Source organism: Engystomops pustulosus, chromosome 11 (genome assembly GCF_040894005.1).
Source record: "Engystomops pustulosus chromosome 11, aEngPut4.maternal, whole genome shotgun sequence".
NCBI classification, from domain to species: Eukaryota; Metazoa; Chordata; class Amphibia; order Anura; family Leptodactylidae; genus Engystomops; species Engystomops pustulosus.
The window spans coordinates 36,174,987-36,202,526 of NC_092421.1; the positions used below are offsets into that span (position 1 = coordinate 36,174,987).

The 27,540-nt window shown below is 44.2% G+C and overlaps 1 protein-coding gene across 4 annotated transcripts in view; it reads left to right on the plus strand.

Moving 5' to 3' along the window:
• The window catches only part of CCSER2 (coiled-coil serine rich protein 2), a 101,901-nt gene that overhangs the window by 45,147 nt on the left and 29,214 nt on the right, over positions 1 to 27,540 (plus strand). For all 4 annotated transcript variants that reach the window (XM_072129479.1, XM_072129480.1, XM_072129477.1 and 1 more), the window contains exons 4-7: positions 2,342 to 2,432; positions 9,945 to 10,089; positions 14,283 to 14,487; positions 23,088 to 23,174. In XM_072129479.1, the coding sequence (XP_071985580.1) occupies positions 2,342 to 2,432; positions 9,945 to 10,089; positions 14,283 to 14,487; positions 23,088 to 23,174 (528 nt within the window). The remainder of the gene's footprint in view (positions 1 to 2,341; positions 2,433 to 9,944; positions 10,090 to 14,282; positions 14,488 to 23,087; positions 23,175 to 27,540) is intronic.

Here is a 27,540-nt window from a genome sequence, read left to right on the forward strand (position 1 = left end):
GAGCTACATACAGCAGGAGCAGAGAAGAGAGGAGCTGCTGCGGGGGAATGGTATCTGTGCTTATTTTACTGTGGGCGCACAATTGGTGGGGGAAATGCTGGGGAGGGCACAATAAGATGGGGAGCCGCTGGGGAGGGCAAAATAAGAGGGGAGCTGCTTGGGAGCGCAAAATAAGAGGGGAGCTGCTGGGGAGGGCAAAATAAGAGGGGAGCTGCTGGGGAGGGCAAAATAAGAGGGGAGCTGCTGGGGGGGGGGCAAAATAAGAGGGGAGCTGCTGGGGAGGGCAAAATAAGAGGGGAGCTGCTGGGGAGGGCAAAATAAGAGGAGAGCAGCTGGGGAGGGCAAAATAAGAGGAGAGCTGCTGGGGAGGGCAAAATAAGAGGAGAGCTGCTGGGGAGGGCAAAATAAGAGGGGAGCTGCTTGGGAGGGCAAAATAGGAGGTGCGGATACTGGGAGGAGGGGCAAAATAAGAGGCAGAGATACTGGGAGTAGGGGCATAATGAGCAAGGGAACTGCACGGGGGGGGGCAAAATAAGACGTGGAGATTCTGGTGACAGGGGGAGCTGCTGGGGGTAAAATAAGAGGTGGAACTGATCAGGGGGTACAATAAGTGGGTACATAATTAGGAGGTAGGGGGGCATAATGTGAGGGATAGGCAAAGTTAAAGATGTGGCTTAGGGCAAAAATATATTTAGGTTTTTTTGCCGGTAAAATGACCACAAGCAGAAAACTGCCAGGAATTGATACATAAACTATACTGGAGCAGGGTATAACTTTTCACCACACAGACAATGACAATTACTTGCTGATAGTGGACAACCCCTTTAATAGCATGATGTACATATTACAGCTAGAGCCCAGGACAGAATTTACCTTGCAATTCCTCCATCCTCTCAATTGTATTTCTTTCTTGGAAGTGGAGAGACAATTGCCTGCCTTGTTCTATTATAGGACGTCTAGTGTGTATAACAGTGACTATTGTGCGGAGTCAGAAGCCATCGCTGTACAGACTAGTTAAATTAGGTTCTTAATGATTTGCAGCATTGTGTGTACTTTGGAGTGATTCACATCAAATGGATCCTGACCAGCCGCCGAACATGTTACATAAATGTGCACAAAACGCCCAACCAGAAACATTTATTTCATTAGCTCCAAATCAGATGTCTGCCCGGCACTTCCACATCTGCCCGTTCATTTCCACCATCTCCGAGAAAAGTGATGTGTAAAAGTACCCGCTCTACCCTGCCTGGATTTACACTTTACACATTGCATCCAGTTATATAAACCATATAGGTATAACCTGCGGCCAGGTTATGAACGTGCTCAGGATATTACCTGTGGGATGAAAGTACATGTGTATGGGACACAGAATGTAATGTCTATAGTCTGATACCTGAAGATGCTACAATAAAGGATCAGAATGTACATCTGCTCCTCTTGCTTTATAACATGCTGCCTACAGCTAGGACACTGTTGCAATCTGCTCAGCTCCTCCTGCTCTATAACATGCTGCCTACGGACAGGACGCCATGTACAATCTTCTCAGCTCCTCCTGCTCTATAACATGCTGCCTGCAGATAGGACATTGGGGGTCATTTACTAAGGGCCCGATTCGCGTTTTCCCGACGTGTTACCCGAATATTTCCGATTTGCGCCGATTTCCCCTGTATTGCCCCGGGATTTTGGCGCACGCGATCGGATTGTGTCGCATCGGTGCCGGCATGCACGCGACGGAAATCGGGGGGGGCGTGGCCGAGCGAAAACCTGACGGATTCGGAAAAACCGGCGCATTTAAAAAAAGAAATGTGACGCTTGGGACGCGCTTACCTTCACTTGGTCCAGCCCGGTGAACTCCAGTGCGTTCAGATGCTTTTCAGCGCAGCAGCGCCACCTGGTGGACGGCGGAGGAACTACCTTGATGAATCTCGGCCGGACCCGAATCCAGCGCAGAGAACGCGCTGCTAGATCGCGAACAGACTGGGTAAGTAAATCTGCCCCATTATGTACAATCTGCTCGACTCCTCCTGCTTTATAACATGCTGCCTGCAGATTGTACATAGTGTCTTATCTGCTCAGGTTCTCCTGCACTATAACATGTTTTCTGCAGATAGGACACTATGTACAATCTGCTTAGCTCCTCCTGCTCTATAACATGCTGCCTGCAGATAGGACACTATGTACAATCTGCTCCGCCCTTCTTGCTCTATAACATGCTGCCTGCAGATAGGACACTATGTACAATCTGCTCCGTCCTTCTTGCTCTATAACATGCTGCCTGCAGATAGGACACCATGTATAATCTGCTCAGTACAACCTTCTGATTTCTTTTTTTTCTATACAGGATATACTCAATAATCTTGATTCCTGCGATTTAGAAGATGATGATCTTATGTTGGATGTGGATTTGCCAGAAGACACTACCTGTGACATGGGTTTGTGTTTTTTTGTTTTTATGGGGAATTGTGGGAGTTACTATTTCTTGTTATGAAAAGTTCAGTCAAAGTGTAAAAAGTCTTAGAAGCCGTGCATTACTGCGAGGCAGAAATCTGATTTTGGCAATGAAATCCAAGTTATAGCCCAGATCCTGTATAAATGGTTGGGCGCTGAATAAATTGTATACCTTTTATTAGTCGACCTAGAGAGTATTGTAATGAGCAGACCACAAAAAAGTATAGGCCCAGATTTATCAATATAGTGCAAAATATACTGGGGCACATTTACTTACCCATCCCGTCGTGATCCCCGAGGTGCGTAGTCCGACAAGGATTCAGAGCTACCCCCATTCACTAAGATTGTGCGTCCAATTTCCTGCACGTGTCGCTTCCCCGCTGAGGTCCACCGGAGTTCACCATCTAGTGTATGTGAGTGCATGTGACGTGCTTGTGGCACAATTTTGTGTGTTAAATCCCGCGCTTAGTCCGAATCAGTTGGGTTGGCCACGCCCCCGATTTGTGTCACATGAAAGTCGCCGCACAATCCGATCGCGTGCGCCAAAAACCCCAGTTAAATGCAGTGCAAAACGGAAAAAGTGGGGAAACCCGATGAGAATGTGGTCCGCAGACCCTTAGTAAATGTGCCCCACTATGTGCAGTTTGCCCGTGAGTAGTGCAGAGGGTGCCAGATTCTGGATTTCTGGCGCACTGTCTTCATGAATCTGGCGCCCCCTGCACAAGGAAAAGTGAAAACTGGCGCAAAAATCTTAAGTCTGTACATATATTAGCCTTAGTTATACTTCATTATACTCCAGGGATACAATTCCTTAATATCACAATATCTAGCGTTATTTCACTTTACAGACACTTATTATAGAACTTATTTATGTTCAGTTCAGTATAACTTTTTATAAGTAAAGTATCTGATCATTGTCACTCTGATTTGTATAAGTGTCATTACAAGGGATGTTCTATTAAGAGAACCTCAGTCCCTTCTAATGAGACTTAAAGGAAATCTGTCAGCACATGTTTCACAAAAATGGCAAGTGACAGGTTCCCCTACAGCCCTATTAACTAAATGCCACACTTCTTTTTAGCTAAAAATTGTTTCCCTTACATCCCCATAAAATCAATTTTGTGATCTTGAGGGGGTGTTCTCACTCACTTCTACACCTCCCCATGCCTCCCTCTCACCATCCAGCACTTCATGCCATGTGACCAGGTGGTCCTTTACGCACTAACATTTTGAAATACTTGCAAATACTCCTCCCCCTGCCTCCATGGACTTTTACTCCTCCCCCTGCCTCCATGGACTTTTACTCCTCCCCCTGCCTCCATGGACTTTTACTCCTCCCCCTGCCTCCATGGACTTTTACTCCTCTCCCTGCCTCCATGGACTTTTACTCCTCCCCCTGCCTCCATGGACTTGTACTCCTCCCCCTGCCTCCATGGACTTGTACTCCATCCCATGCCTCCATGGACTTGTACTCCTCCCCCTGCCTCCATGGACTTGTACTCCTTCCCCTGCCTCCATGGACTTGTACTTCTCCCCCTGCCTCCATGGACTTGTACTCCTTCCCCTGCCTCCATGGACTTGTACTTCTCCCCCTGCCTCCATGGACTTGTACTCCATCCCATGCCTCCATGGACTTGTACTCCTCCCCCTGCCTCCATGGACTTGTACTCCTTCCCCTGCCTCCATGGACTTGTACTCCATCCCATGCCTCCATGGACTTGTACTCCATCCCATGCCTCCATGGACTTGTACTCCTCCCCCTGCCTCCATGGACTTGTACTCCTCCCCCTGCCTCCATGGACTTGTACTCCTCCCCCTGCCTCCATGGACTTGTACTCCTTCCCCTGCCTCCATGGACTTGTACTCCTTCCCCTGCCTCCATGGACTTTTACTCCTCCCCCTGCCTCCATGGACTTTTACTCCTCCCCCTGCCTCCATGGACTTTTACTCCTCCCCCTGCCTCCATGGACTTTTACTCCTCCCCCTGCCTCCATGGACTTTTACTCCTCCCCCTGCCTCCATGGACTTGTACTCCATCCCATGCCTCCATGGACTTGTACTCCATCCCATGCCTCCATGGACTTGTACTCCATCCCATGCCTCCATGGACTTGTACTCCATCCCATGCCTCCATGGACTTGTACTCCATCCCATGCCTCCATGGACTTGTACTCCATCCCATGCCTCCATGGACTTGTACTCCATCCCATGCCTCCATGGACTTGTACTCCATCCCATGCCTCCATGGACTTGTACTCCATCCCATGCCTCCATGGACTTGTACTCCATCCCATGCCTCCATGGACTTGTACTCCATCCCATGCCTCCATGGACTTGTACTCCATCCCATGCCTCCATGGACTTGTACTCCATCCCATGCCTCCATGGACTTTTACTCCATCCCATGCCTCCATGGACTTGTACTCCATCCCATGCCTCCATGGACTTGTACTCCATCCCATGCCTCCATGGACTTGTACTCCATCCCATGCCTCCATGGACTTGTACTCCATCCCATGCCTCCATGGACTTGTACTCCATCCCATGCCTCCATGGACTTGTACTCTATCCCATGCCTCCATGGACTTGTACTCCATCCCATGCCTCCATGGACTTGTACTCCATCCCATGCCTCCATGGACTTGTACTCCATCCCATGCCTCCATGGACTTGTACTCCATCCCATGCCTCCATGGACTTGTACTCCATCCCATGCCTCCATGGACTTGTACTCCATCCCATGCCTCCATGGACTTGTACTCCATCCCATGCCTCCATGGACTTGTACTCCATCCCATGCCTCCATGGACTTGTACTCCATCCCATGCCTCCATGGACTTGTACTCCATCCCATGCCTCCATGGACTTGTACTCCATCCCATGCCTCCATGGACTTGTACTCCATCCCATGCCTCCATGGACTTGTACTCCACCCCATGCCTCCATGGACTTGTACTCCACCCCATGCCTCCATGGACTTGTACTCCACCCCATGCCTCCATGGACTTGTACTCCATCCCATGCCTCCATGGACTTGTACTCCTCCCCCTGCCTCCATGGACTTGTACTCCTCCCCATGCCTACATGGACTTGTACTCCATCCCATGCCTACATGGACTTGTACTCCATCCCATGCCTACATGGACTTGTACTCCTCCCCATGCCTCCATGGACTTGTACTCCTCCCCCTGCCTCCATGGACTTGTACTCCTCCCCCTGCCTCCATGGACTTGTACTCCTCCCCCTGCCTCCATGGACTTGTACTCCTCCCCCTGCCTCCATGGACTTGTACTTCTCCCCCTGCCTCCGTGGACTTGTACTCCTTCCCATGCCTCCATGGACTTGTGCTCCTCCCCATGCCTCCATGGACTTGTATTCCTCCCCATGCCTACATGGACTTGTATTCCTCCCCATGCCTACATGGACTTCTATTCCTCCCCATGCCTACATGGACTTGTATTCCTCCCCATGCCTCCATGGACTTGTATTCCTCCCCATGCCTACATGGACTTCTATTCCTCCCCATGCCTACATGGACTTCTATTCCTCTCCATGCCTACATGGACTTCTATTCCTCTCCATGCCTCCATGGACTTCTATTCCTCTCCATGCCTCCATGGACTTCTATTCCTCTCCATGCCTCCATGGACTTCTATTCCTCTCCATGCCTCCATGGACTTCTATTCCTCCCCATGCCTCCATGGACTTCTATTCCTCCCCATGCCTCCATGTACTTCTATTCCTCCCCATGCCTCCATGGACTTCTATTCCTCCCCATGCCTCCATGGACTTCTATTCCTTCCCATGCCTCCATGGACTTCTATTCCTTCCCATGCCTCCATGGACTTCTATTCCTTCCCATGCCTCCATGGACTTCTATTCCTTCCCATGCCTCCATGGACTTCTATTCCTTCCCATGCCTCCATGGACTTCTATTCCTTCCCATGCCTCCATGGACTTCTATTCCTCCCCATGCCTCCAAGGACTTCTATTCCTTCCCATGCCTTTTTATAGACATGCTGGGATATCATGTGATCAGATTCATACATGGGGTAGATTTTGCAGATGTAAGTAGGTAAAGGACCATTGATGACATCACCCTGGTCACATAGCCTTGCTGAATAGTGGGGATGGGGCATCAGGAGGAGCCGCTGGACTCAGCTGAGCAGGACACGTCACCTCTGATTCCCTCCAAGACCTGGCTGTATGCCAAGTAATATTACAATGTTGATTTTATGGGGATTTGAGTGAAACTATTTTTTAGCTGAAGGAAGGGTGTAATTTACTTAATAGGTCTGTATGGGAACAATTTAGGTTCAATTTAAGAACTTCACAGAAGTGGGGTCATTCGTTGGGACTTGTGTATTAGAGCGTATAGTTGTTGGTGTGTGATTGGACTCTATAGGATCTATAAAAGCTCCATCTATATCTACATCACAAGCAGTGCAAATCTTTACTGTAATCTATCCAGTGGCCCGGTACCAGAGATGGACTTTATTATTAGTCATAATTTGATAGATTTCTGCGCTTGCATTCTGGTACCATATGGTAATAATTAGTTTGCCCATAGTCTATGAGATTGAAGACGCCATCGTGATCACATGAGTGCGTCCCATATTTATCTCGACACGTCTTGTTAAGCCTCGGAAGCTTATTAATGCATGTTTTGGGCTTGTACTAAGGATCCGGGACATGACTTTACATGAACAGTCGGCTTGGCTTCTTTAACCTGTTGTATGCTTGTGCTCTGTGTTAGCTGCATTAATTTCTATGCAGTGCAGGTTAATGTTTTATCCAGGAATTCGGCGGGTAGAAGTAAATATTGTGCTGCGGAGGCCTTGCTGCTCGAAGCGCGCAGTGGCTGTCAGAGAGGAAGCTATTTAAAGCCTCCGTCTAGTCTGCTAACTATGCAAGTGGTTAGTCAGGGCTGGGTTTTTTTTTCCAAGTCACAGGACAAAACTGGGCCGTATTCCCAGCCACACGAAGGGTGGGAATTCAGTAGGGAGGAAGGCCTGTTTGTTTAAAAGTCTTGTATGCAGTAGTGTAAGAGTCGGCTGGAGAGTGACACAATGTTTCCCTTGTGTGGCGCTTGTGTTTGGGTAAGTAGCTCCAGGCCTATGGGTGGGAAAGCTCCGCATAGACTTGCTAACTTTCGTCCTTTTACTGCACTCAGACATTTCTGCTGTTTTCCCCGTTTTTCCCTTTACTTGGACATTCCCATACAGTATGAGAAGTATTAGTACTGTGGTATATTCAGCAGACTGGCACACAGCTGGCACTATAACATATTCCTAAGCGTGTGACTGGGAAACATCTGCTGAGGCGTTCTCGCTGGGAAGAGATGGTTACTTTGCAGATTGCTGAAGCACTTGTTGATGCTGATTTGCAGATTAAATTAGATTTACTGGGTTATTGCTGAATTAGAGGTTCGGCAGAGACTTCTGAAGCTGTAGAAAGATGTAGCAGAGCTAAAGTTGTTAGGACCCCAGTTGTTTTTGCATCCTGTGGTGTTGATCTAGTGGAAAACTCACCTGAAGTCCTGCATATCTGTAAATTATAGTCAGCACATTGTCATATCAATTACAACAGCTGTGCCTCTTTCACTGAAATCCATCTGACGCTCTCCCCGTCCTGTGCTCCATCTGACGCTCTCCCCGTCCTGTGCTCCATCTGACGCTTTCCCCCGTCCTGTGCTCCATCTGACGCTCTCCCCGTCCTGTGCTCCATCTGACGCTCTCCCCGTCCTGTGCTCCATCTGACGCTCTCCCCGTCCTGTGCTCCATCTGACGCTCTCCCCGTCCTGTGCTCCATCTGACGCTCTCCCCGTCCTGTGCTCCATCTGACGCTCTCCCCGTCCTGTGCTCCATCTGACGCTCTCCCCGTCCTGTGCTCCATCTGACGCTCTCCCCGTCCTGTGCTCCATCTGACGCTCTCCCCGTCCTGTTCTCCATCTGACGCTCTCTCCGTCCTGTGCTCCATCTGACGCTCTCCCCGTCCTGTGCTCCATCTGACGCTCTCCCCGTCCTGTGCTCCATCTGACGCTCTCCCCGTCCTGTGCTCCATCTGACGCTCTCCCCGCCCTGTGCTCCATCTGACGCTCTCCCCGTCCTGTGCTCCATCTGACGCTCTCCCCGTCCTGTGCTCCATCTGACGCTCTCCCCGTCCTGTGCTCCATCTGACGCTCTCCCCGTCCTGTGCTCCATCTGACGCTCTCCCCGTCCTGTGCTCCATCTGACGCTCTCCCCGTCCTGTGCTCCATCTGACGCTCTCCCCGTCCTGTGCTCCATCTGACGCTCTCCCCGTCCTGTGCTCCATCCGACGCTCTCCCCGTCCTGTGCTCCATCCGACGCTCTCCCCGTCCTGTGCTCCATCCGACGCTCTCCCCGTCCTGTGCTCCATCTGACGCTCTCCCCGTCCTGTGCTCCATCTGACGCTCTCCCCGTCCTGTGCTTCATCTTGTGGTTTCCCCTCCTGGGCTCTGGCCGTAAGTCTACCGCTCCTGGGTTCTGACTGTTGCTGTCCTCCTCCTGGGCTCTGGCCGTTGGTCTCCCCCTCCTCCTGGGCTCTGGCCGTTGGCCTCCCCCTCCTCCTGGGCTCTGGCCGTTGGCCTCCCCCTCCTCCTGGGCTCTGGCCGTTGGCCTCCCCCTCCTCCTGGGCTCTGGCCGTTGGCCTCCCCCTCCTCCTGGGCTCTGGCCGTTGGTCTCCCCCTCCTCCTGGGCTCTGGCCGTTGGTCTCCCCCTCCTCCTGGGCTCCGGCCGTTGGTCTCCCCCTCCTCCTGGGCTCCGGCCGTTGGTCTCCCCCTCCTCCTGGGCTCTGGCCGTTGGTCTCCCCCTCCTCCTGGGCTCTGGCCGTTGGTCTCCCCCTCCTCCTGGGCTCTGGCCGTTGGTCTCCCCCTCCTCCTGGGCTCTGGCCGTTGGTCTCCCCCTCCTCCTGGGCTCTGGCCGTTGGTCTCCCCCTCCTCCTGGGCTCTGGCCGTTGGTCTCCCCCTCCTCCTGGGCTCTGGCCGTTGGTCCCCTCCCCATCCTGGGCTCTTGCTGGCGGTCCCCTCCTAGGCCCTGGCTGGTGGACCCCCTCCCCCCCCCCCCTTTCCCCATGCTCTGGCTGTCCTTTCCACCCCCTCATGGGCTTCGGCTGCCGGTCCCCTCCCCCTCCTGGGCTCTGGACTTGTATTATAAAACATTTATAATAGTCCTTCATTTCTACATTTATTTTCTGTTATACGGATGTGGCTGTGGAAGTATAATTTGTACTTTGGGTAGCTCTACAGTGGAGATATTTCATGCTGTGCCGTGTCCTCATTCATATGATTACACATTGCAGACCACAAGTGCCCGGCACACAATAGGAGCTTAAACAAAGTAGCGTACATAAAATAATAAAAGCAACCAAAATTCTTCTAACCCCTCCACCCACATACATATTTATTAGTGATTGTGAAAGTATCCAGTGGAATATATATTATAGCCCTGTCATTATCCTAATTTTATCCATTTTAGGGAAAGTTGAAAATATGAGCCACTTCGAGAGAACCGAGCGGAGTTTGCGGCAGCAGCAGAAAGCGTTTTGGAAAAGGACACCTCCCCGCCTAAATGGGCAAGAACAGTACCACTTGAGCAATCCGGACCACTATCACAATGGCAGGTAGGATGCTAGTGTCCTCCAAGAGTTAAAAGGGTTGTCCAACCACCAAATGCTTACCTTATTGATCCTACACATTGCTTCATCCCAATATAAACAATCACGTCCTTGTCTACACATCAAAAGTAGAGGAAAGAATAAAAGTATCCATGAGATCTAAAAGTGATAAATGTGATGTCACACAGTGCGCATGGTCGCTGTATATCTCTGTACTGTGTCAGAAAACCTGGACAAAACCGTGATGTCACAAAAGCAAAGCTTAGTATATGCAGTTCCACTGTATTGAAAAAAATGTAGTAATGTCATGGTTTACGCCCAGGAACCGAAATGACATCATAGTACAAGACAACCACAAGTGTGATGTCATAACATAGGCATTAATAATGTGATGATGTCACAGCTGTAAAATAATATGCTGATAGTTGTGTATATTTTGTCACAATACGTGAATATTAAAGGGACTCTTGTCTCCAGCTTTTACCCCACTAAAGTAGCAGCCCCTTTAAGTAGGGTATGAAATACCTCGTCCTCCAATGTAAACATTTCTCCTCTTTTACCTATAAAAATCCCTTCTAAAGTCACATGAAAATGAGCCAGAGATGAGTGAGGCTCATTACATACAATTTCTTTAACTCCCCGTATCTCAGTTTCTGTAGCACACTGAAACACAATCTTGATACAGTTTCACATCTCTAATTTGACGCCAGAACCATGGTTCTTCTGACTATAAGCCCAATATATGGGCACGTGGAATGACGCCACCTCTCCAATTTTTTTGCCTGCTTGGTGGGGGTGGTGTCACTTTAGATGCTTATATCTTGGGCTCTATTGTACCTTTAGTACCATAATTCTGGTGTCATATTAGGGCTATTGGTCTACCTGCTGTAGAGCCCATGATACAGGCATCTAAAGTGACACTAGCCCTCTAGCCTCTGAGGGTTCAGATGGTTTAGTGCGCTGAACGCTGGTGATTTAGGTGACTTTGTAGATGTATGTTATGTGTGACATGAGGTGAGCATTTCACAGCCTCTGCAGGGGACCATTGCATCAAGCTGACAGTTACTTCCACAACCTGGACTTGCGCTTCCCCATATGTTATGCTAATTTATCATTAATGCTCTTCTCCTTGGGCTATGCAGGGATGTAGTCCCCTTTACGCGGACTTGTCCCCAGGGATGTCATTTTTAGCTGTTGACAGGTTCCAATAGTCTATGCTATGCTAATTATAAAACGTCCTTTTTCAGCATTCTGAATCATTTCAGTACTTGATAAAACTTTATTTCACATTACCTGCCTCCCTGCCAGGAGCGTGTGGTGAGTGCCGGTGGGAGGGCAGCGGCAATCTGTGTCTCAGTCCCCTCTACTGAGGCAATTCCTTTACCTCACCTTTCTGGTCACTGTACAAGACAGGAAAAGGGAAGTGTCGGAAGGAGCTGGATGGGTGTGGAGGAGAAGTGACTGAGACACAGGCTGCAGTTGCCCACCCCTTCTTCCCAGGGCTCCCCACACGCTGCTGGCAGGGAGCCAGATAATGTGAAATAAAGTTTTATAAAGTAGTGGCAGAATGCTGACACAGGCATTTTTTAAATTTTAGGTGTATTTTACATCGCCCTTTTAGAGACCCTGGGATTTCATCCTTTAATTCTCATTCACTCATTCACATTGAAAAATAGGATTCTGGCTTTATATCTTAATCTGTAATAAATTAGTTGACTCTCTTCCTTTTGACATTTGTCTCTCGGTTAGTCTGGCTTCTTGATTACCGTATATCCCATAAATATGGTCCTACGTTGCCAGTTCACTTTTTCCATTTTAGAAAGTGATTCCATGTGCTAAATCCGGCTCCAGCAGTCACGGAGCAGTGTATAAGGCAGCTGCTTCTATTGGGATTTATTGGTGAATTTGTTTATAAATCCATTCATTATTTTAGTATCTTTAACTAGATCAAGACAATTTCCACCCTAAAGACAGAATCTAACTAGGAATACTACCCAATACATTACCAGTCTTCTCTGGATGTGTCTGTATAGATGAGGAGCTGGCCACATCTATCCACAGCTTTTGTCCTTGGAGGAAATCTGCCATCAAAATCAAGAATGCCTTCTGATATCAAGTTTTATAATTATGCTGAGCGATGTTACCAAAACCCCTCCGTGCCACAGATTCACAGACTGTTACACTGTCTTACCCTCCCCCTGATTCTCCAGTACTTGGGCGGTGAGCACTTCATGCAGGGAGAGGGTGAGACAGTGTAACAGTCTGCAGAGCCAAATCACAGAGGGGCTAGGATAGCCCCTCAGACTCATTAGGATAATTCTAAAAGTTGATTTTAGAAGGAAGGAGGCCATGGATAACAAATATATGAAGATTACCACAGTCACAGTGCCTGGATCAATGGGTTTTATCATGATGGATTTTGCTGGTATACTATTTCCTTTTAAAGTCTCATTTAAAAAATATATATATATTGCGCTTATTTAATGTGAGAGCAGCATGGGATGAAGAATCCGCTATACTGGTGCCCAGTGTCACACGCCACCTGTGATTTATTACCTTTTATTGTTATACACAGCAGTATTATTTTCTCTTCTCTATTAACCTTTTGCTATAGTTTTTTTTATTTGTGAATATTTTTTTCGATTGATTCTGATCTGGGAAGTTTAACCTTGAAGATGAGAGGAAATATTCATCAATTTTTCCTGTAGACAAAATGAAAAACCTTGGTGTTGAAAATGATTCATGCTACAAAGGCAACCATTGATCTAGGACTCGGTGCCGGGCGCTTAAATAACCTTTATACTGTAGAACCGCTCTTCTCCTATTGACTGTGAAAGAAATGCTCCACTTAACCATCTAACTGTCTCTCTTCACCTCTATCTGTTGGCCACGGATAAGTGGGTGACCCTAATATGGCACAATAGAGCATCATCATTCTGTAGGCATCGCCAGTCGTACCTGCCCTTGTTATCAACTGTATTTTACTACTTTATGCCTTATTTTGTGGATCATCTATACATATTTCCTTTAAAAAAAAAATAAATAAAAAATAAATAAAATTATATATATATTAGAATCTCACCCACTAGATATAAATAGATGGGTAGATACAGCAAAGCCATTGCTGTTGTTTTTCTGTGGCAATGTATACAACATCCAAATGGCAGCCGTATATATCAAAGCATGATATACCGGGGACACTTACTCATAGATGTAGGCACTGTGACTGTGACAATCTTCTTATATTAGTTATTCATGGCCTCCTTCCTTCTTGAATCAACAATTAAAATTATGGTCATGAGTAAGAAGTGCTCAGGGGGACAGTACATGAGCCCCTCCTTGTTGTAGCTTCCTTGTTGAGCACTTTCTCCCTCCCAGTGCCGATGGAGCAGGGAGGAGGATGAGTTTAACAGCCTTTGTAGCTACAGAAACGAGGAGCTCATTTGCATAATTTTATTAGGGTGCAGTCAAATGTGGCGTTTTGATACGCAGTGCACCAGCTGAAGAGAGATTTGCCTAATTAAACAGCTGTTAACATTTGCATTTACAAAACACAAATGTTAGCGCATGTGTTAACGTGTGTGTTAACAAACTATGCATTAACAAAACGTTAATGGTTACGTTTTATAAAAGGAAATGTTCAAATCTCTCTTCAGCTGTTGCAATGTGTTTTAAAACGCATGCTTTAAACACCATGTGTGACCGCACCCTTAGGGTGATGGCGTTTTCAGTCCGTTTAAAAATGCATGTATTTTAAGTTTAAATCAGTTTTTGACCATTTTGTCTGTTTTTCCCAATTATCTTTAAAGATAAGCAGGTTGTAAGCAATCGAAAGTGTGATCCGTGACCCTTAGTAAATAAGCCCCAGTGTGTAAACCCTTATACTCACCTCCTCCAGTGCTTCTTTCAACCACAACGCTGCCCATCACTGCCAGTCACTGTTTGCATGCAGAGGCTGGAAGTGACTGACGACCACAGCCACACAATCTTGGGCACAATATCTGCTAGTGCCATAATGAATTTTTGCTGGTAAATCTTCCCATGGAGTCATGCAGATCACCTGTGGTATCTGTCATTTTTGAGGTTTTTGCAGTCTCTCTCTCTCCATGTGATTTGGATTCATAATGGTATGAATATGAAGTGTTAGGAATTTATGACAATTGTGCAGGGAATAATCCATAATCATTTTTGTATTTCAGTGTTTCCTCCTACCTAGAGTCTCCCACTGATCATAGAGAAAGCTATGGGAGCCCCAACTATTTCCCCCAGTCTCCCAGATCCTCACAGATGATGGGCTTACGAGAGAGTACAGTGATGCTTGATGAAATGACCCTCTGCCACATGGTCCAGGACTGCACAACAGTGAAGACACAACTCCTGAAGCTGAAACGTCTGCTGCAACAAGTGGGTTTTTGTCTGTAACGTTATGTGCAAGTACATGGTATAATATTGTCATGGCCATCACAAGGTGTCCATCATCATGTTCTCCAAGGGGAAGTGGGATGTAATGTACCTGTAGATGGCAGGATCTGTGGTAACCAGGCCTTGTTGGAGTGAAATTACATGGTTATTACAGATGAGAAAAGATACAGAAAAGAAAAGAACAGTTCAATCTTATTTTGATGTAAAAATACGTCTAGACCCTTCTTGAAGCTCTCTGCTCTCTCTGTGGTGACCAGCATCTGAGCTCAGCTATTTCACAGATTTACTGTAGACACATCTTACAGTAAAGAAGCCCCATCGCCTCTTGTGATCAAACCTTGTTTTCTCCAGGCAGAGACGGTGCCCCCTTGTCTTTTGATGTGATTTAACCTGGAACGACTTTTATAATTTTTGTATGGATCATTCATATATTAATATAAATTAATCATGTCCCTTCATAGTCTTCTAAATAAAGACTAAATAAATATATATATATTTTTTTTTTATTTCGTCATAACTGAGACATCCCATACCCCTTATCAGTTTTGTGGCTCTACATTGAGCTCTCTCCAGCTCCAGGGCATCCTTTTTATGGACCGGTGCCGAGAACTGGACAGCATATTCCAGGTGATGCCGAACCAATGCCTTGTATAGTGGTAATATTACATCCTTATCCCGAGAGTCCAGACCACTTTGGATACATTTTTGGCGGCCAAAAAGTCAAATGTAATTATTCAATTTTTGTATGCAAAAAACTTGCACATCTCACGATAGCACCGTTTTTGCACCAAGGAAGGCCAATTTGAGACATGCAGATTTTGGGGCACAAAATCATTCTTCAAAGTCATGATAACCCCCAAATCGCCCCCTTCCCCCTTAGTATGTCCAAGTCAGCTTGCAGTCTATCAATATCATGCTTTATATCCAGTTTATATTGAGATAATATTAACAAATTAAAGTAAACATGGTTGCATAGTTTATACCAGTGATGGCAAACCTTTTAGAGGCAGAGTGCCCAAACTACAACAAAGACCCGCTTTTTTTATCGCAAAGTGCCAACACAGAAATTTAATACCAGCACCTGAGGACACCAATAAAGCAGAAAATAGTCCCAGGTAGAGCTGTCACTTTAAAATAGCTCTGTGCACAGCAAGTCCTGGGCTGTCTGGGACTGCAGGAAGATACCTGGAGTCATCTCTGGTGATGGCCTGAGTGCCCACAGAAAGGGCTCCGAGTGCCACCTCTGGCACCAGTGCCACAGGTTAGCCATCACTGGTTTATACAGTTGAAAACAGACACATGTCCATAAAGTTCAACCAAGGAAGTGAAGGGATTGGTTGAGGGATTTAAGGAAAACAATTCTATATATGATAACCATCAATGTTATTTAGATGTAAAAATGCATCTATAGCCTTCTTGAAGCTTTCTGCTGTTCCTGCTTTGACAGCAACATGCAAATGTAAAATAAATTGAATGGTTATTTTTACAAATATTTTTATTATATAAAACCCTTTTATAGTGAACCCTTTTATTCACGCTCTTTGCAAAAAAGGTTGGGAATGGTGATGGTCAGAGTAGTATCTTTACTGTCCTAATTTCTTGTGTTTGTTACATGAATCAGAATAGAAGCCATTGTGTTGAAAAATCCTTTTAGACTCCCCTTTTCTCCTTTTCATAAAATGTATAGCTTTAATTCCAACTTTGGTAAGCTATTTACTATAGAGTAACCTAAGGAGAAAAGCAAGGCTCAGAGGGATGTCCCTAATGTCTGAAGGCATTGTCCTTTTAATGTACATTCAGAGCCATCCATTAAAAACACATTGCAGAAAGGAAAACTGTTAAGGGGTAAGGGGTTAAAAGGGAGGCGCACAATGCATAGGGTGCAGAGATCAGGGTGTATTTTATGGTCTACAAAATATAAGTGTGTTTAGTTTTTTTGGGGTTGTCTGTTACCATGGAAACATGATAGATCTTTACTTTAGTCTCAAAACTATAGGAATTTGATGTGGAAGCCAGGTTTTACATCACCGACATTCTAATATTAATACTCCATCCTGAGGAGAAGTCATCAATATATTTTACATCTAAAAAGGGCTTGGCCACTTTACCTCATGTTTTTTGTAACGTGTGTGGGGAGCAGGATAATAAATAATTTTTCAATATAATATATTATAATAGTTCTGCTCTGCGTTCTTGATATGTAAAGTGAAGCCTCCTGTCTTTTACCTCATCAGCCAGACATTCCTTCCATAAAATGGCTGCAGATGGAGGGTAATGGGATCTCTAACTGTCCATGAGCAATCGCCCTGCCAGGACCTTAATCTTTTATTTCTGAATACCATCATAAGGTCCTGGGAGGTGAATTGCTCATTGAGAGATCACATGACCCTCCACCTGCGGCCATGTTATGGACAGGAATGTCTGTCTGATGAGGTAAAAGACTGGAGGTCTCACTTTACATATCAAGAAAGCGGAGCAGAACGTTTAATAAATCTAGATTGTTAATTTAGCCGATATCCTGTCCCCCACACTTACATACACATTACAAAACATGAGGTAGAGTGGCCAAACCCTTTAAGGATTTCTTCAAACTTGTACAAGCGGATACTGCAATTCCAACAAACTTGGTATAAAAAGTTGTACCAGTAATTTTAAGATAATTTATATAAAACTTAGAGAAAATGACTTATTTCCCAACTTCACTGTCTGCTTTCTCCTTAGAGCAGGGTATGTTAGGGGGGGGGGGAGCTGTGTTATAGGGGAAAACTATGTATTATGGAAGGGTATGTCGGAAGCTGCCAAATTGTGATGTGAAGTTAGTTTATGAGACTGTGAGAGTCCTGACTATACTGTCTATATACACTATGAGTGGATATATCCAGAGCTGTCAATGACTCTGTGTGGATGAGGTAAGCAGGACTCTGAAAATCTCCAAATCATATATATAAAGCTATATATCACAGAACTCGACTCCTCTCTCATTATCGTATCCCGATCCTAGATGACGCAGCAGAGGTTTTTGTAAGCCTTATATGCAAGTAAAATCTGATCTCCTTTTTGCATATCTTCCTATATTCATGTAGGATATAATGTATTCTTCCCATGCTCTCCCTGGCCCCGCTCTTGTGCTCTACCATACATTGTGGATTCAAGGGATATTGTATTTCCTCAAGGGACTGAGGGAAGATGGTTCCTTTCAGGCAGGGTTGACCTCTTGGCTTTTTAAGTTAAAGTGCCTGTCATTTATCTGTCACAAACAGAAAAACACAATAAATGCAGCAGCTTTGGGTCTGGTGACACAAGAGGAAGATATTACCAGAGGAAGGCGCTTGGGTTAATCTATCTTGGAAACCAGAATCTTTCTTAGCAAGAACAGTATTATTTCCTAGGACTTGATTCCCTTAAGGTTTTTGTCTTAAAAATTAACCATTTTCACTCAGTTTACCAGTTAAATCTTCTGAAAGGGGCCTGGATACGTGTGTTCTCCCTGGTCACATAGTAAAGTGCCCGAAATCATTTCACTAGCCAATTTCACATGGGAAATAGGGAACCAACTGGGAGGTTCTGAGTACCAATGGTGGACCAAAATGCAAGTTTCAGAAAAAACAAAGGTTTTTATGAAAACCAGAATTGCATTTCATGATGTAGGCCACTTCACCTACAAGGCCATTTGTTTTGTCTATATGTAACCGGGGCCTGTGACCTGCTCTTGAGGACCTTTCATTCTAGATGTAGGACATCATCATGATCTCTACATTCTCTCTCACATACTATTGATGAATTTTTCATGTGTCTATGTTTCCATATCAAGCAATTAGTTGGGCCCAGCGTCCTATGGGACTTCTCTCTATAATTCCTGGTACCATGTAAGAACACTTGACAGTGGCTTGGACTGTGATTCCTGGAGATCGACTCTATGTCCTTATCCTGTGAATTGGTTTTTAAGATGTACTATCTTATAAGGATAAAAGAACTCCTGGTCCTTACTTGGGATGACTGGAAGATTTCTTCAATTCTGGGTCAACATTTGAAGAAGATGATATCTATATAAACTGGCTGAGGAGCTGTAATAACATCTCTTCATTGTAGGTCTCTAAAGACCCACACTCTCCATCCTCAGCATCCTTGTCGGCAGCTTTCCTTCTATATTGACAGTTTCTCAGAGTTGATGATGTCCACCTTTATCGTATCTTGCTACGTTCATCCTCTTTTGTTTCTTTTTGAAATATACTTTAAAGAGACTTTCTAGGTTCTTGTTGCTGATGAGCAGATCCTCATTATCTGTCCATTGGTGGTTGATACCTAGGACATCCACCAGTCAGCTTATTGCAAACTGAACCAGAATGGGATGAGAACATCAGATGGCATATATTGATAGAGCTGGGAGAAGTACACTGTATACTGACTCTATGGTCTGCTCTATGGTGCTTGGTATGGGATGATGTGTTGGAGATATTCTCTCCCAGATGATTTTCTTCAGAGGGATATTATGGCCTTTGTTGTCTCATCATGAGTTATGAGTAGCTAACATTTGTTCCCATTCCTTTAACTGCATTGTACAAGCTGTAATGTCACTATGTCACTACGCTGGAGACCTACAAGTGTAAATGTTTAGTAAGGTAGACAGCTGCTGTCCATTGCCACCATATTCCACCATGTGCACCAATAATATAGTAGATGGACTCACTTGTAAGCAAGTTTCCTGGCTGTCACTGTACACTTCCGTTATTTACAACAGGAAATACTTGCAGAAATACTTGCTGCAGCTGTAAGTAATGGACACCACAACCTGTGGTGTGAACTCGGCCTTAGAGTCACTTCACAGCTCCATTTTTGGAGCCAAAATCAGGTCTGGTTGTACACACAGGTGAGATGCATATTTTTTCATACCAAAGCAAACTTGTTTCTGCCCAAAAATAGCTTCTGCAATAAACTGATGCAATAAAGGAGATATGAACTGGGCCTTACTTCCTATTACTCTACCAAAAAGGTACAAAAAAAAATTCCCCTTATTATGTACTATGAATTACATTTTATAAACTAATAATTTTCCACCTTCACAAAGCCGTCTTGATTTTTTTTTTTCTTTTTTGCGTCCTCTTCTATTAAATCCTTTGCTGCTTCATTGCTTCAGTAACAGCCCTCCCTCCTGAGAGGAGAACCGTGGCCAGCGGACGTACTGTCTGGCACTTTACAATTTGCTTGTCTCTGTTGACATGCTAAGAATTGCGCGAGGCTAATAAGCGCTGCTTCTTTAAGTTATTCCCCTATGATGCAACCAGCGTGGCAGCCTTGGAGACAAACAATCCCGCTTTTGATTGCTGTTGTATTAGCTGGCGCTGTGTGGGCAGCAGAAGCCTTCAGACTCTGATATTCTGTACACAACTAAAGCCGTCATGATCTGATCGCTCTCTCAGACTGATGTAAAACCTATGGAATTGTACATTGACCCTGCGCTTTTATATTCTGTATTGTTGTGATTTTTCTGCCACTGGAAATTTGGTTCTCTTTTTGTCTGATATATGGAAATCCCTGCTGTCTCCAGGGCAGGACTACCTGACCCTTATCCCACCTGGTCAGACTACTTCAACCAGTGAATGAATGAATAAGGGTCATGTGTGTTTATATCTATTTCGATTATGGGAGTCAGGCAAGATTTTTTAATGTTTACATGTGATAAGCAGTGTTGATTCTTTGCCTAGATGTCCAATCCGGAAAGTTATTAGGGCTCTCTTAGTATATAGTAAGATCTGATCAAAGCCAAAAAAAATCTAATAAGTCTTTATTTTCCACACTATTTCTATATGCCAGGGTTGCTGGGAAAAAAAACAGTCAGAAAACAAAATTAAGCTATAAATACTCACCCCAATGCTCTTCATCTTGATCCCGGCGTTGTCCGTCGCTAGTCTTGATACTGGGAGTGTGGGAGAGCGAGGTGGCGAAGGTGTATAATTAGCAGCCGGGAGCGCCAGACATCTTGTCCCTGCGCTCTGTGCTGCTAATAATAACTTTATTTCTAGGTGATCCCGGGGTGTCAAGAGTAGCGACGGACAGCGCAGGTATCAAGATGAAGAAGTGTGGAGGTGAGTATTTGTAGGGTTTTTTTTCTGTTTGTTTTTTGGTAAATTTCCTTTAAGGCCCGGGTGCCATAGGTGGCACTCCAGAATACAAAATAAGAGAAGTGCTCCCTTGTGCTACTACCTCTAGTAAAATGAAATACAGTACATAGCTCTTGGCACAACCCTGTTGTAGACATGTATGATGACAGTGACAAGTGCTTGTGGTGTCGGGTCAATCCACAAAGTTCCCAAAGGCAAGTTCCAGTTAGGCCAAACTTCCTAGAGGAAAATTGTCTTTACTAACCAGATGCCTAGTCTTGTAGATCATCAAATGACACACTGTCTGTACCTTAGTGCTCTTATTTTGTTTCATAGTTAAAAAACAATTAAAACTTAATCAGACAACTCGTTTTGCGATGCTTCATCAGGTCTGGATTACAATCAGAATTAGATCGGCTTTAATCATGATCGCCACCAGGGAAGCCATTGGTGACTCTCATATGCACTCCTGTAGTTCTCTGCAGCCTATGGATGATGAGTAGATACAGTTATCATTGAAGCTGCTGCTCCAGGCCCCACAATTCTTCCTGTTTGGGGAGTTCCGTAGGGAAGCTTCCATTGTAATCTGACATTCTTCACATTCTTCCCAGTTCCAAATGTTGGCAGGAAACATTTGCAATTGGATTGAAAACTTTCTGAAGTCAATGATTCCTACTCATAAGCAGCAGTTATACATGGTACACCCCCGGGTTCTGTACTGGGCCCTCTATTATTAATGATCTAGAGGTTGAAATTCTTAGCTCTGTGTCTTTTTTTGCAGATGAAACCAAGCTGTATACTGTCTTTGGATGTTCATAGGTTGCTTGGACACAGTTGGAGTGTTTGGACATCCTATTGGCAAATAAGGTTCAATGGGGATAATAATCCACATACAACATTTGTTCTTGGGGGGGGGGGGGGTAAAAATCTGCATGCAACATATTTCCTTGGGGGAATAGATTTGGGAGAGTCTCTAGTTCAGAAGCACCTGGGCGTATTATAAAATAACCGCATGCATTGTCAGTCAGCTGCTTCTAAAGCCAGCATAATTTAGTTATGTATCAAAAGTGGTATGGACTCTCGGGATAGGGAAGTAATATTACCACTTTACAAGGCATTGTTTCAACCTCATGTTTTGGCTGCCTTATAGGCGTTTGGATACTTAAAGCCATAGATTCTCTACTAGGGAATTCTGGGGACCCTGCTCAATAGCCTCTCACATAGCCAAACCAGTTCCCTACACTGTACTGAGGAGACCCGACCAGGTGGAAACATTGCTGTCTACAGTTGGGAGTCTGTTCCTTATGGAATAGATATACTGGTTTGGCTTAATCCCACACCATATCTTTAGACTTCTTGTAGGTCATACTTGGCGTTAAGGCAGCTGACTTTCAAGGTAGCAAAAGGAGGTATTGTTTTCCATTTAATACCTTGGAAAACATATTTGCATACTTCCTGGATTATGCCGAACAGTTCTGGGCACCAGTCCATAAAAAGAATCCACTGGAGCTGGAGAGGGAACACCCAAGAGCCACAAAAATGATAAGGAGTATGGAGGGTCTTTGCCCAACCTATAAAACTTGTTACCAGCAAAATAGACAATACTGAATATCCTATTAGAGAATTTATTAGCTGTAATACACGTTATGTTGTTTATTGCGTTTCTTGTGTAGCTTGCTATCTGGATTATGTAGGGTGCACTAGTCGTAATCTACAGGAAAGAATCCGTGAGCATCTAAATGGTGTTAGCCCTGATGTTAAAAATCCTTCTAACTTACCCAAACATTCTATCAGTAAACATGGTGGAGATCTCACTAGTCTTCATTTGAGCGGAATTATACCAAGATCTAGGGGAGGAGATCGCAGAAGAAAACTACTTAAACGAGAGGGGTTTTGGATATTTACTAAAGATTGCATTTATCCTAAAGGTCTTAATGTCAGGAATGACTTGATTTAAAATGATTGCTGCATCTATTGTTGGTTTTGTGTGTTTTGTTTTCTTTTGTTGAAAAGTCACTTTTTCTATGCAATGTTTATCAAAGCAGCTGATTACCGTCCACCTTCGAAGATTTCTTGTTTCATTTCCAGTGGGTGCGGTATATCAGTCTGTCTTTGAGCTCTCTATGGCATCTATAACTAAAGGCCTGATGGTCTGAAGCGCATCAGATGGAGATGGCACCCCGTATTTTTGGACTGTATATTGCCTGTATTGTTTGTGTGATGAATAAGGCTACCTAACGATTTTACCGGATTCAGTGAGTGCCGATCTTCCATTTGCCGCCTATATCCAGTGAAGTGGAAGACCTTGTCTCACGATCCTGCACCTGGTGGAGTGTGAACCTGATTTTCTTAAGATTGGTCATTTCTGATTTATGACATGGTTTTTCGTTGCTTAAAGGTCAACTCTACCTAGTTCACATGTAATGTGTACATTTTAGCATCTACTTTGCTTCATTGACCTGTCACATTTTATATTCTTTATAGGAGGATGACCTGGAATCACAATTTCAAGAAGTCCAGCAGTCTGTCCCTACTACACCTGAACCACAAGACACTGCCACAGTCTTAAAGGTAAATCTTTTGAAGTAGAGCATTTGAATATTTTAGGAGTCATGTACATAGGGCAGTGTGAGGGAGGTCCACCATTAAAATCTGCAAAACTGCATCTGTAGAAAGGTGTGTATTTGTGTATGGGACCACTATTAGTGTAAAGGAAGTCTACCAGCAGTTATGCGCTGCAGACTGTGTTAGGAATTGGCCCCGCAGAGCTGTGTAACCATACTTTGTGTGCATAATTTGAGTAGCAGCAGGACTGCTACATAATGGGGCTGATTTATAAAGCTGTCTAAAAGTCAGAATATTCCCAGTTGCCCATGGCAACCAATCACAGTTCAGCTTTCATTATACCAGTGCTTGTGAATAGTTTAAAGGGCAGCTGTGATTGGTTGCCATGGGCAACTAGGAATATTCTGACTTTCAGACAGCTTGATAAATCTATTTACTGAGGTGTATTGCTGGGTAAGATCTCTTCAGTAATCTCCTCCAAAGCCCTTCTTCTGAGTGACCACTGTAGTAATCTACTCTACAGCTCTTACTCAGAGTCGTGTGTGGGTCTGTAAACAGCTTGAATGCAAAGAGCTTATAGAAAAGCAACATGTGTGCCTAGAGTCCAGCTTGTCTGGTAAAACCTTGCTGAAACATTCCCTCTGTAGCGGCTGCCTTCTCTTGAAAGTGTTGTGTGTTCGGTGGTCCCGTGGCCACTGATTTGGCAGATGTAAATGGCTGTTGTACAACCCATTAGTTTGTAGAATAGAAAATCTTACCCTCCTGTAAAGCGAATATTAAGCGCTCAACTACAGCATGTCATTTCTTTATTTCAAACTTAGAATCTGAACAATAGGTCATAGAAATAAGATTTTACGTCTGGCACCTCGCTGTTACATGGAGGAAGGTTACAGCTCCGGTCTTCATGGTTACTGCAGATCATCTACAATCTATTTACTCTAGACCACCAGGGAACCTTCCCATCACCTTGTGTACCATCACAAATGTCTCTTTTTTACATGACAAAGGTTTTCTTTTTCATAATTCTAAACATTAAACTGTAATTAAAATCTGTTTATTGTAGAGAATCTGTTTCTATATTAGCTATCCCCGCGGTGATGTCTTGTCTATCCATTAGCGGAGAGCTAAGGATCAGCAGTTGTTGTTTTGGAAAGTCTAATATAGAAGCCAAATAACCTGATAAAGGTGTCTTTCACGATTAATTGGATTTTTATTGTGTTTCCATCGTGTCTTCAGTCTGTAGCACTGGGGATGTACATTTACTGATTCACTCTGGATGTATCTCACTAAAGGCACGCTTTGGTTACACATAGGTTCTTGTTATAGTTATAGCATAATTAGACTTGTTTTGCTATGTAAGACCATCTGAATGAAGAGTGTTTTTAGATCTATTTTCAACCAAAGCCATATTGATTATAGGAATCCACTTCTTGCCATTATTAAGGTAAGATTGTGTGCTATACATCTACCACAAAATATCTGCCCCTATATACACATATACTCGGTTTGACACGGGCTCTAAATGGGCAGATCGGAGACAACCACTGCCTGATCACGCTGGCAGTGTTATAGATGATAGCGATTCCTGGAGACACAGTGCCCAGACCACGGAGCCAACAATCCTCAATAATGGAAACATTAGTGCACCAAATGTAGGCTGTAAAATGCTTTATTTAATATGCACAATTTTGGCACTCCGTCTTGTATTTTAGTCAATAAAGAACTTTACTTGTAATTATGTTAGCTACCCAAAAGGAAGAGGGAAAGAGCTAAATGTAAAGATAAGTGGTATCCACCGCTGTGGTGTTAGGTAATAAGGGGAAGTGCGGACATGCCCGCAAGGAGAAAGATGACCTGACATGTCCACACTTCGTCTTATTGCCTAGCACCGCAGTGGTAGATACCGCTTATCTGTACATTTTCCCTCTCCCTCGCAATCCATTTTTCCCTCTCCCTCGCAATCCATGTCTGATGAAGATCCCCCAGTGGATTGAAACGTTATACAATTTTTGATTGCTAAACATTATTAGGAATAAAGCTCTTTATTGATTAAAATACAAGATAGACTGGCAAATTTACATAATTGATTGAAGACTTGTTGGTACCCTACACATTCAGGAATGACATGTATACCTTCTCTGGTAATAAAGCTTCACACTCTTCAAACATCTTGGACCTCATGTGACATTTATTCAGTCAACACATTTTATCTATGTCCTTACTATGTGCACTTGAAACACGTTGACAGCATACTTGTGTTTTTGTTACCTTTATTATCTTGGAGGAAATGTACCATGTGGTTACAGTTTTGTACACCAAGTACACTTACACACTGGTTTGTGTCCCCTGATACAAGATCCATTCGTCCTTTGTCTTCTAATGACTCTCGTTTTTCTTCAAAATGAGGCCATTGGAAGATAAAGGAAGAATGGCTCCTGTATCAGGAGACACTGCAGCATGTAAGTGTTTGCTGTACTATACTGCATCTTCCTCTAAGATAATAAAGGTAATAAAACACAAGTATGCAGTCAACATGTTTCAAGTGTGCACTGTAAGGATATATTTAAAAGGCGTGGAATGAATACATGTCACACGGGGTCCAAAATGTTTTATTACCATCCTAAGCTGATGGCATAAATAATTTTATCCAAGTTATTTAGCTCTCCGTCAATGTGTCAGCTGAACTCTGGCAGATGCACCCGAGGCTGCACTGGGCTGTATGTATATCCAAAAGAAACTACGTATCCAGCACTCAGAGACAGCATTTAGTCCATTCATTTCTTTACATGTTATGTATGTAGACACCTCACACACAAAGGACCGACGTGTTTCGGCTGGTAAGCCTTAATCATTAACTACAAATGTTTTTCTCTTACTGTGGATTGTTGGCTCCATGGTTTGGACAGTGGTTGTTCTGCTTCTGCCTATTTAGAACACTTGCAATATCAGTCACACTGAGTGTGCGTGTAGATAGGGGCAGATAGGGTAATGATCCGGCTTCAATATAACAGTTGAATTTTTAAAGATTTATTAATTTTTTTCTAATGTATACCCCATTTTCGACCTCCTTTATATACTACTTTAAACAGTTTATATTTGACTGTTCTTTAAGGTCTAGTAAATGGCAAAATGGGGCAAGCTTCCCATTTTCTTGTGGCATTCGGGGGCAGGATCCCGCTGCAGCCAAGCACTACACAAACAGCCCATGCTGGGAATAGAAGTGAAGGATAAGGCACGTTTATCTACCTGGAACAGAGGGAGTTAAAATTTTATTTTGTATTTTGCTTTCCCATATTTGCCATAAAAGAAGCTTTTTATTATTTAATACGTAGTCATAGTGGTGAGAAGCAGACCCTTTCAGATTTACAGAGTTTGGCTGAACAAAAAGCTTGGGTACACGAACACCCACAAATAATGCTAGTAAAGCTAGAGGGGAGCACCAAGGGTGGCAAGCACGTGGTAGCATTTAAAGCATTTACACCCTCAATCAGGGACATGTTATTCGGGGACCTGAACCTGCACTGTTCAACAAGGACCCAAATATTGTAAGGCGGGTCATAATGTGTTCCACTTTCATTGCAAAACGTTGTTTTTCCAGTATGTTATTAAAGGAAACCTACCATTTGATTTTATGCTGTAGCTACACTGATGCAGAAGCATATCTTGTTTAATCCCTGAGCTGAGTGGCTTTGCTGGAAAACCAATTATAACATTCAGGAGCTTGGGAGAGCTGGGTGCTGCTGGCTGCCAAACATAAACACATGATTTCTTGGAGCTTCCTGAACTGTCCAGACGGGACTAATCAACCTGAGCTGGATGACTCATACACAGCAGCTGAGGGATGCAGCAATTGATTATATCAGCCTCTCAGACACAACACAGTAATTACATTAGTGCATACTTAATGTAAGAGGAGACATGCCAAGCCTCAGCACAGAAACAACAGAACTGCATTATTTTATCATTGATTTTTTCATCAAAACCACTCAGCTCAGGGATTAAACAAGATATGTTTCTGCATCACTGTAGCTACAGCAGACTCAAGGTATGTTTGCTTCATAATGCATCAAATCAAATGGAAGATTTTTTTAAAATCATGAGATTGGATCCTATTAGAAGAGTCTGCAGGCATATTCTTGGCATTCAGTAACACAACCCAATGGGTTTAGTGGAAAATGTCTTACATATAGTATACAGATGTTAATGTTTCTATTAAGGTTGGGAGATATTTATCAAGAACGGCCATTTTTTTATGCCTTCTTTTTTATGTCTTCTTTTCCGCTGTACTGTCTCTTGATGAATTAGGTGTACCTCATGTGCCAGAACATCAATTGTGCACCGGATCCTATCTAAGCTATGAGATATAAGCTAT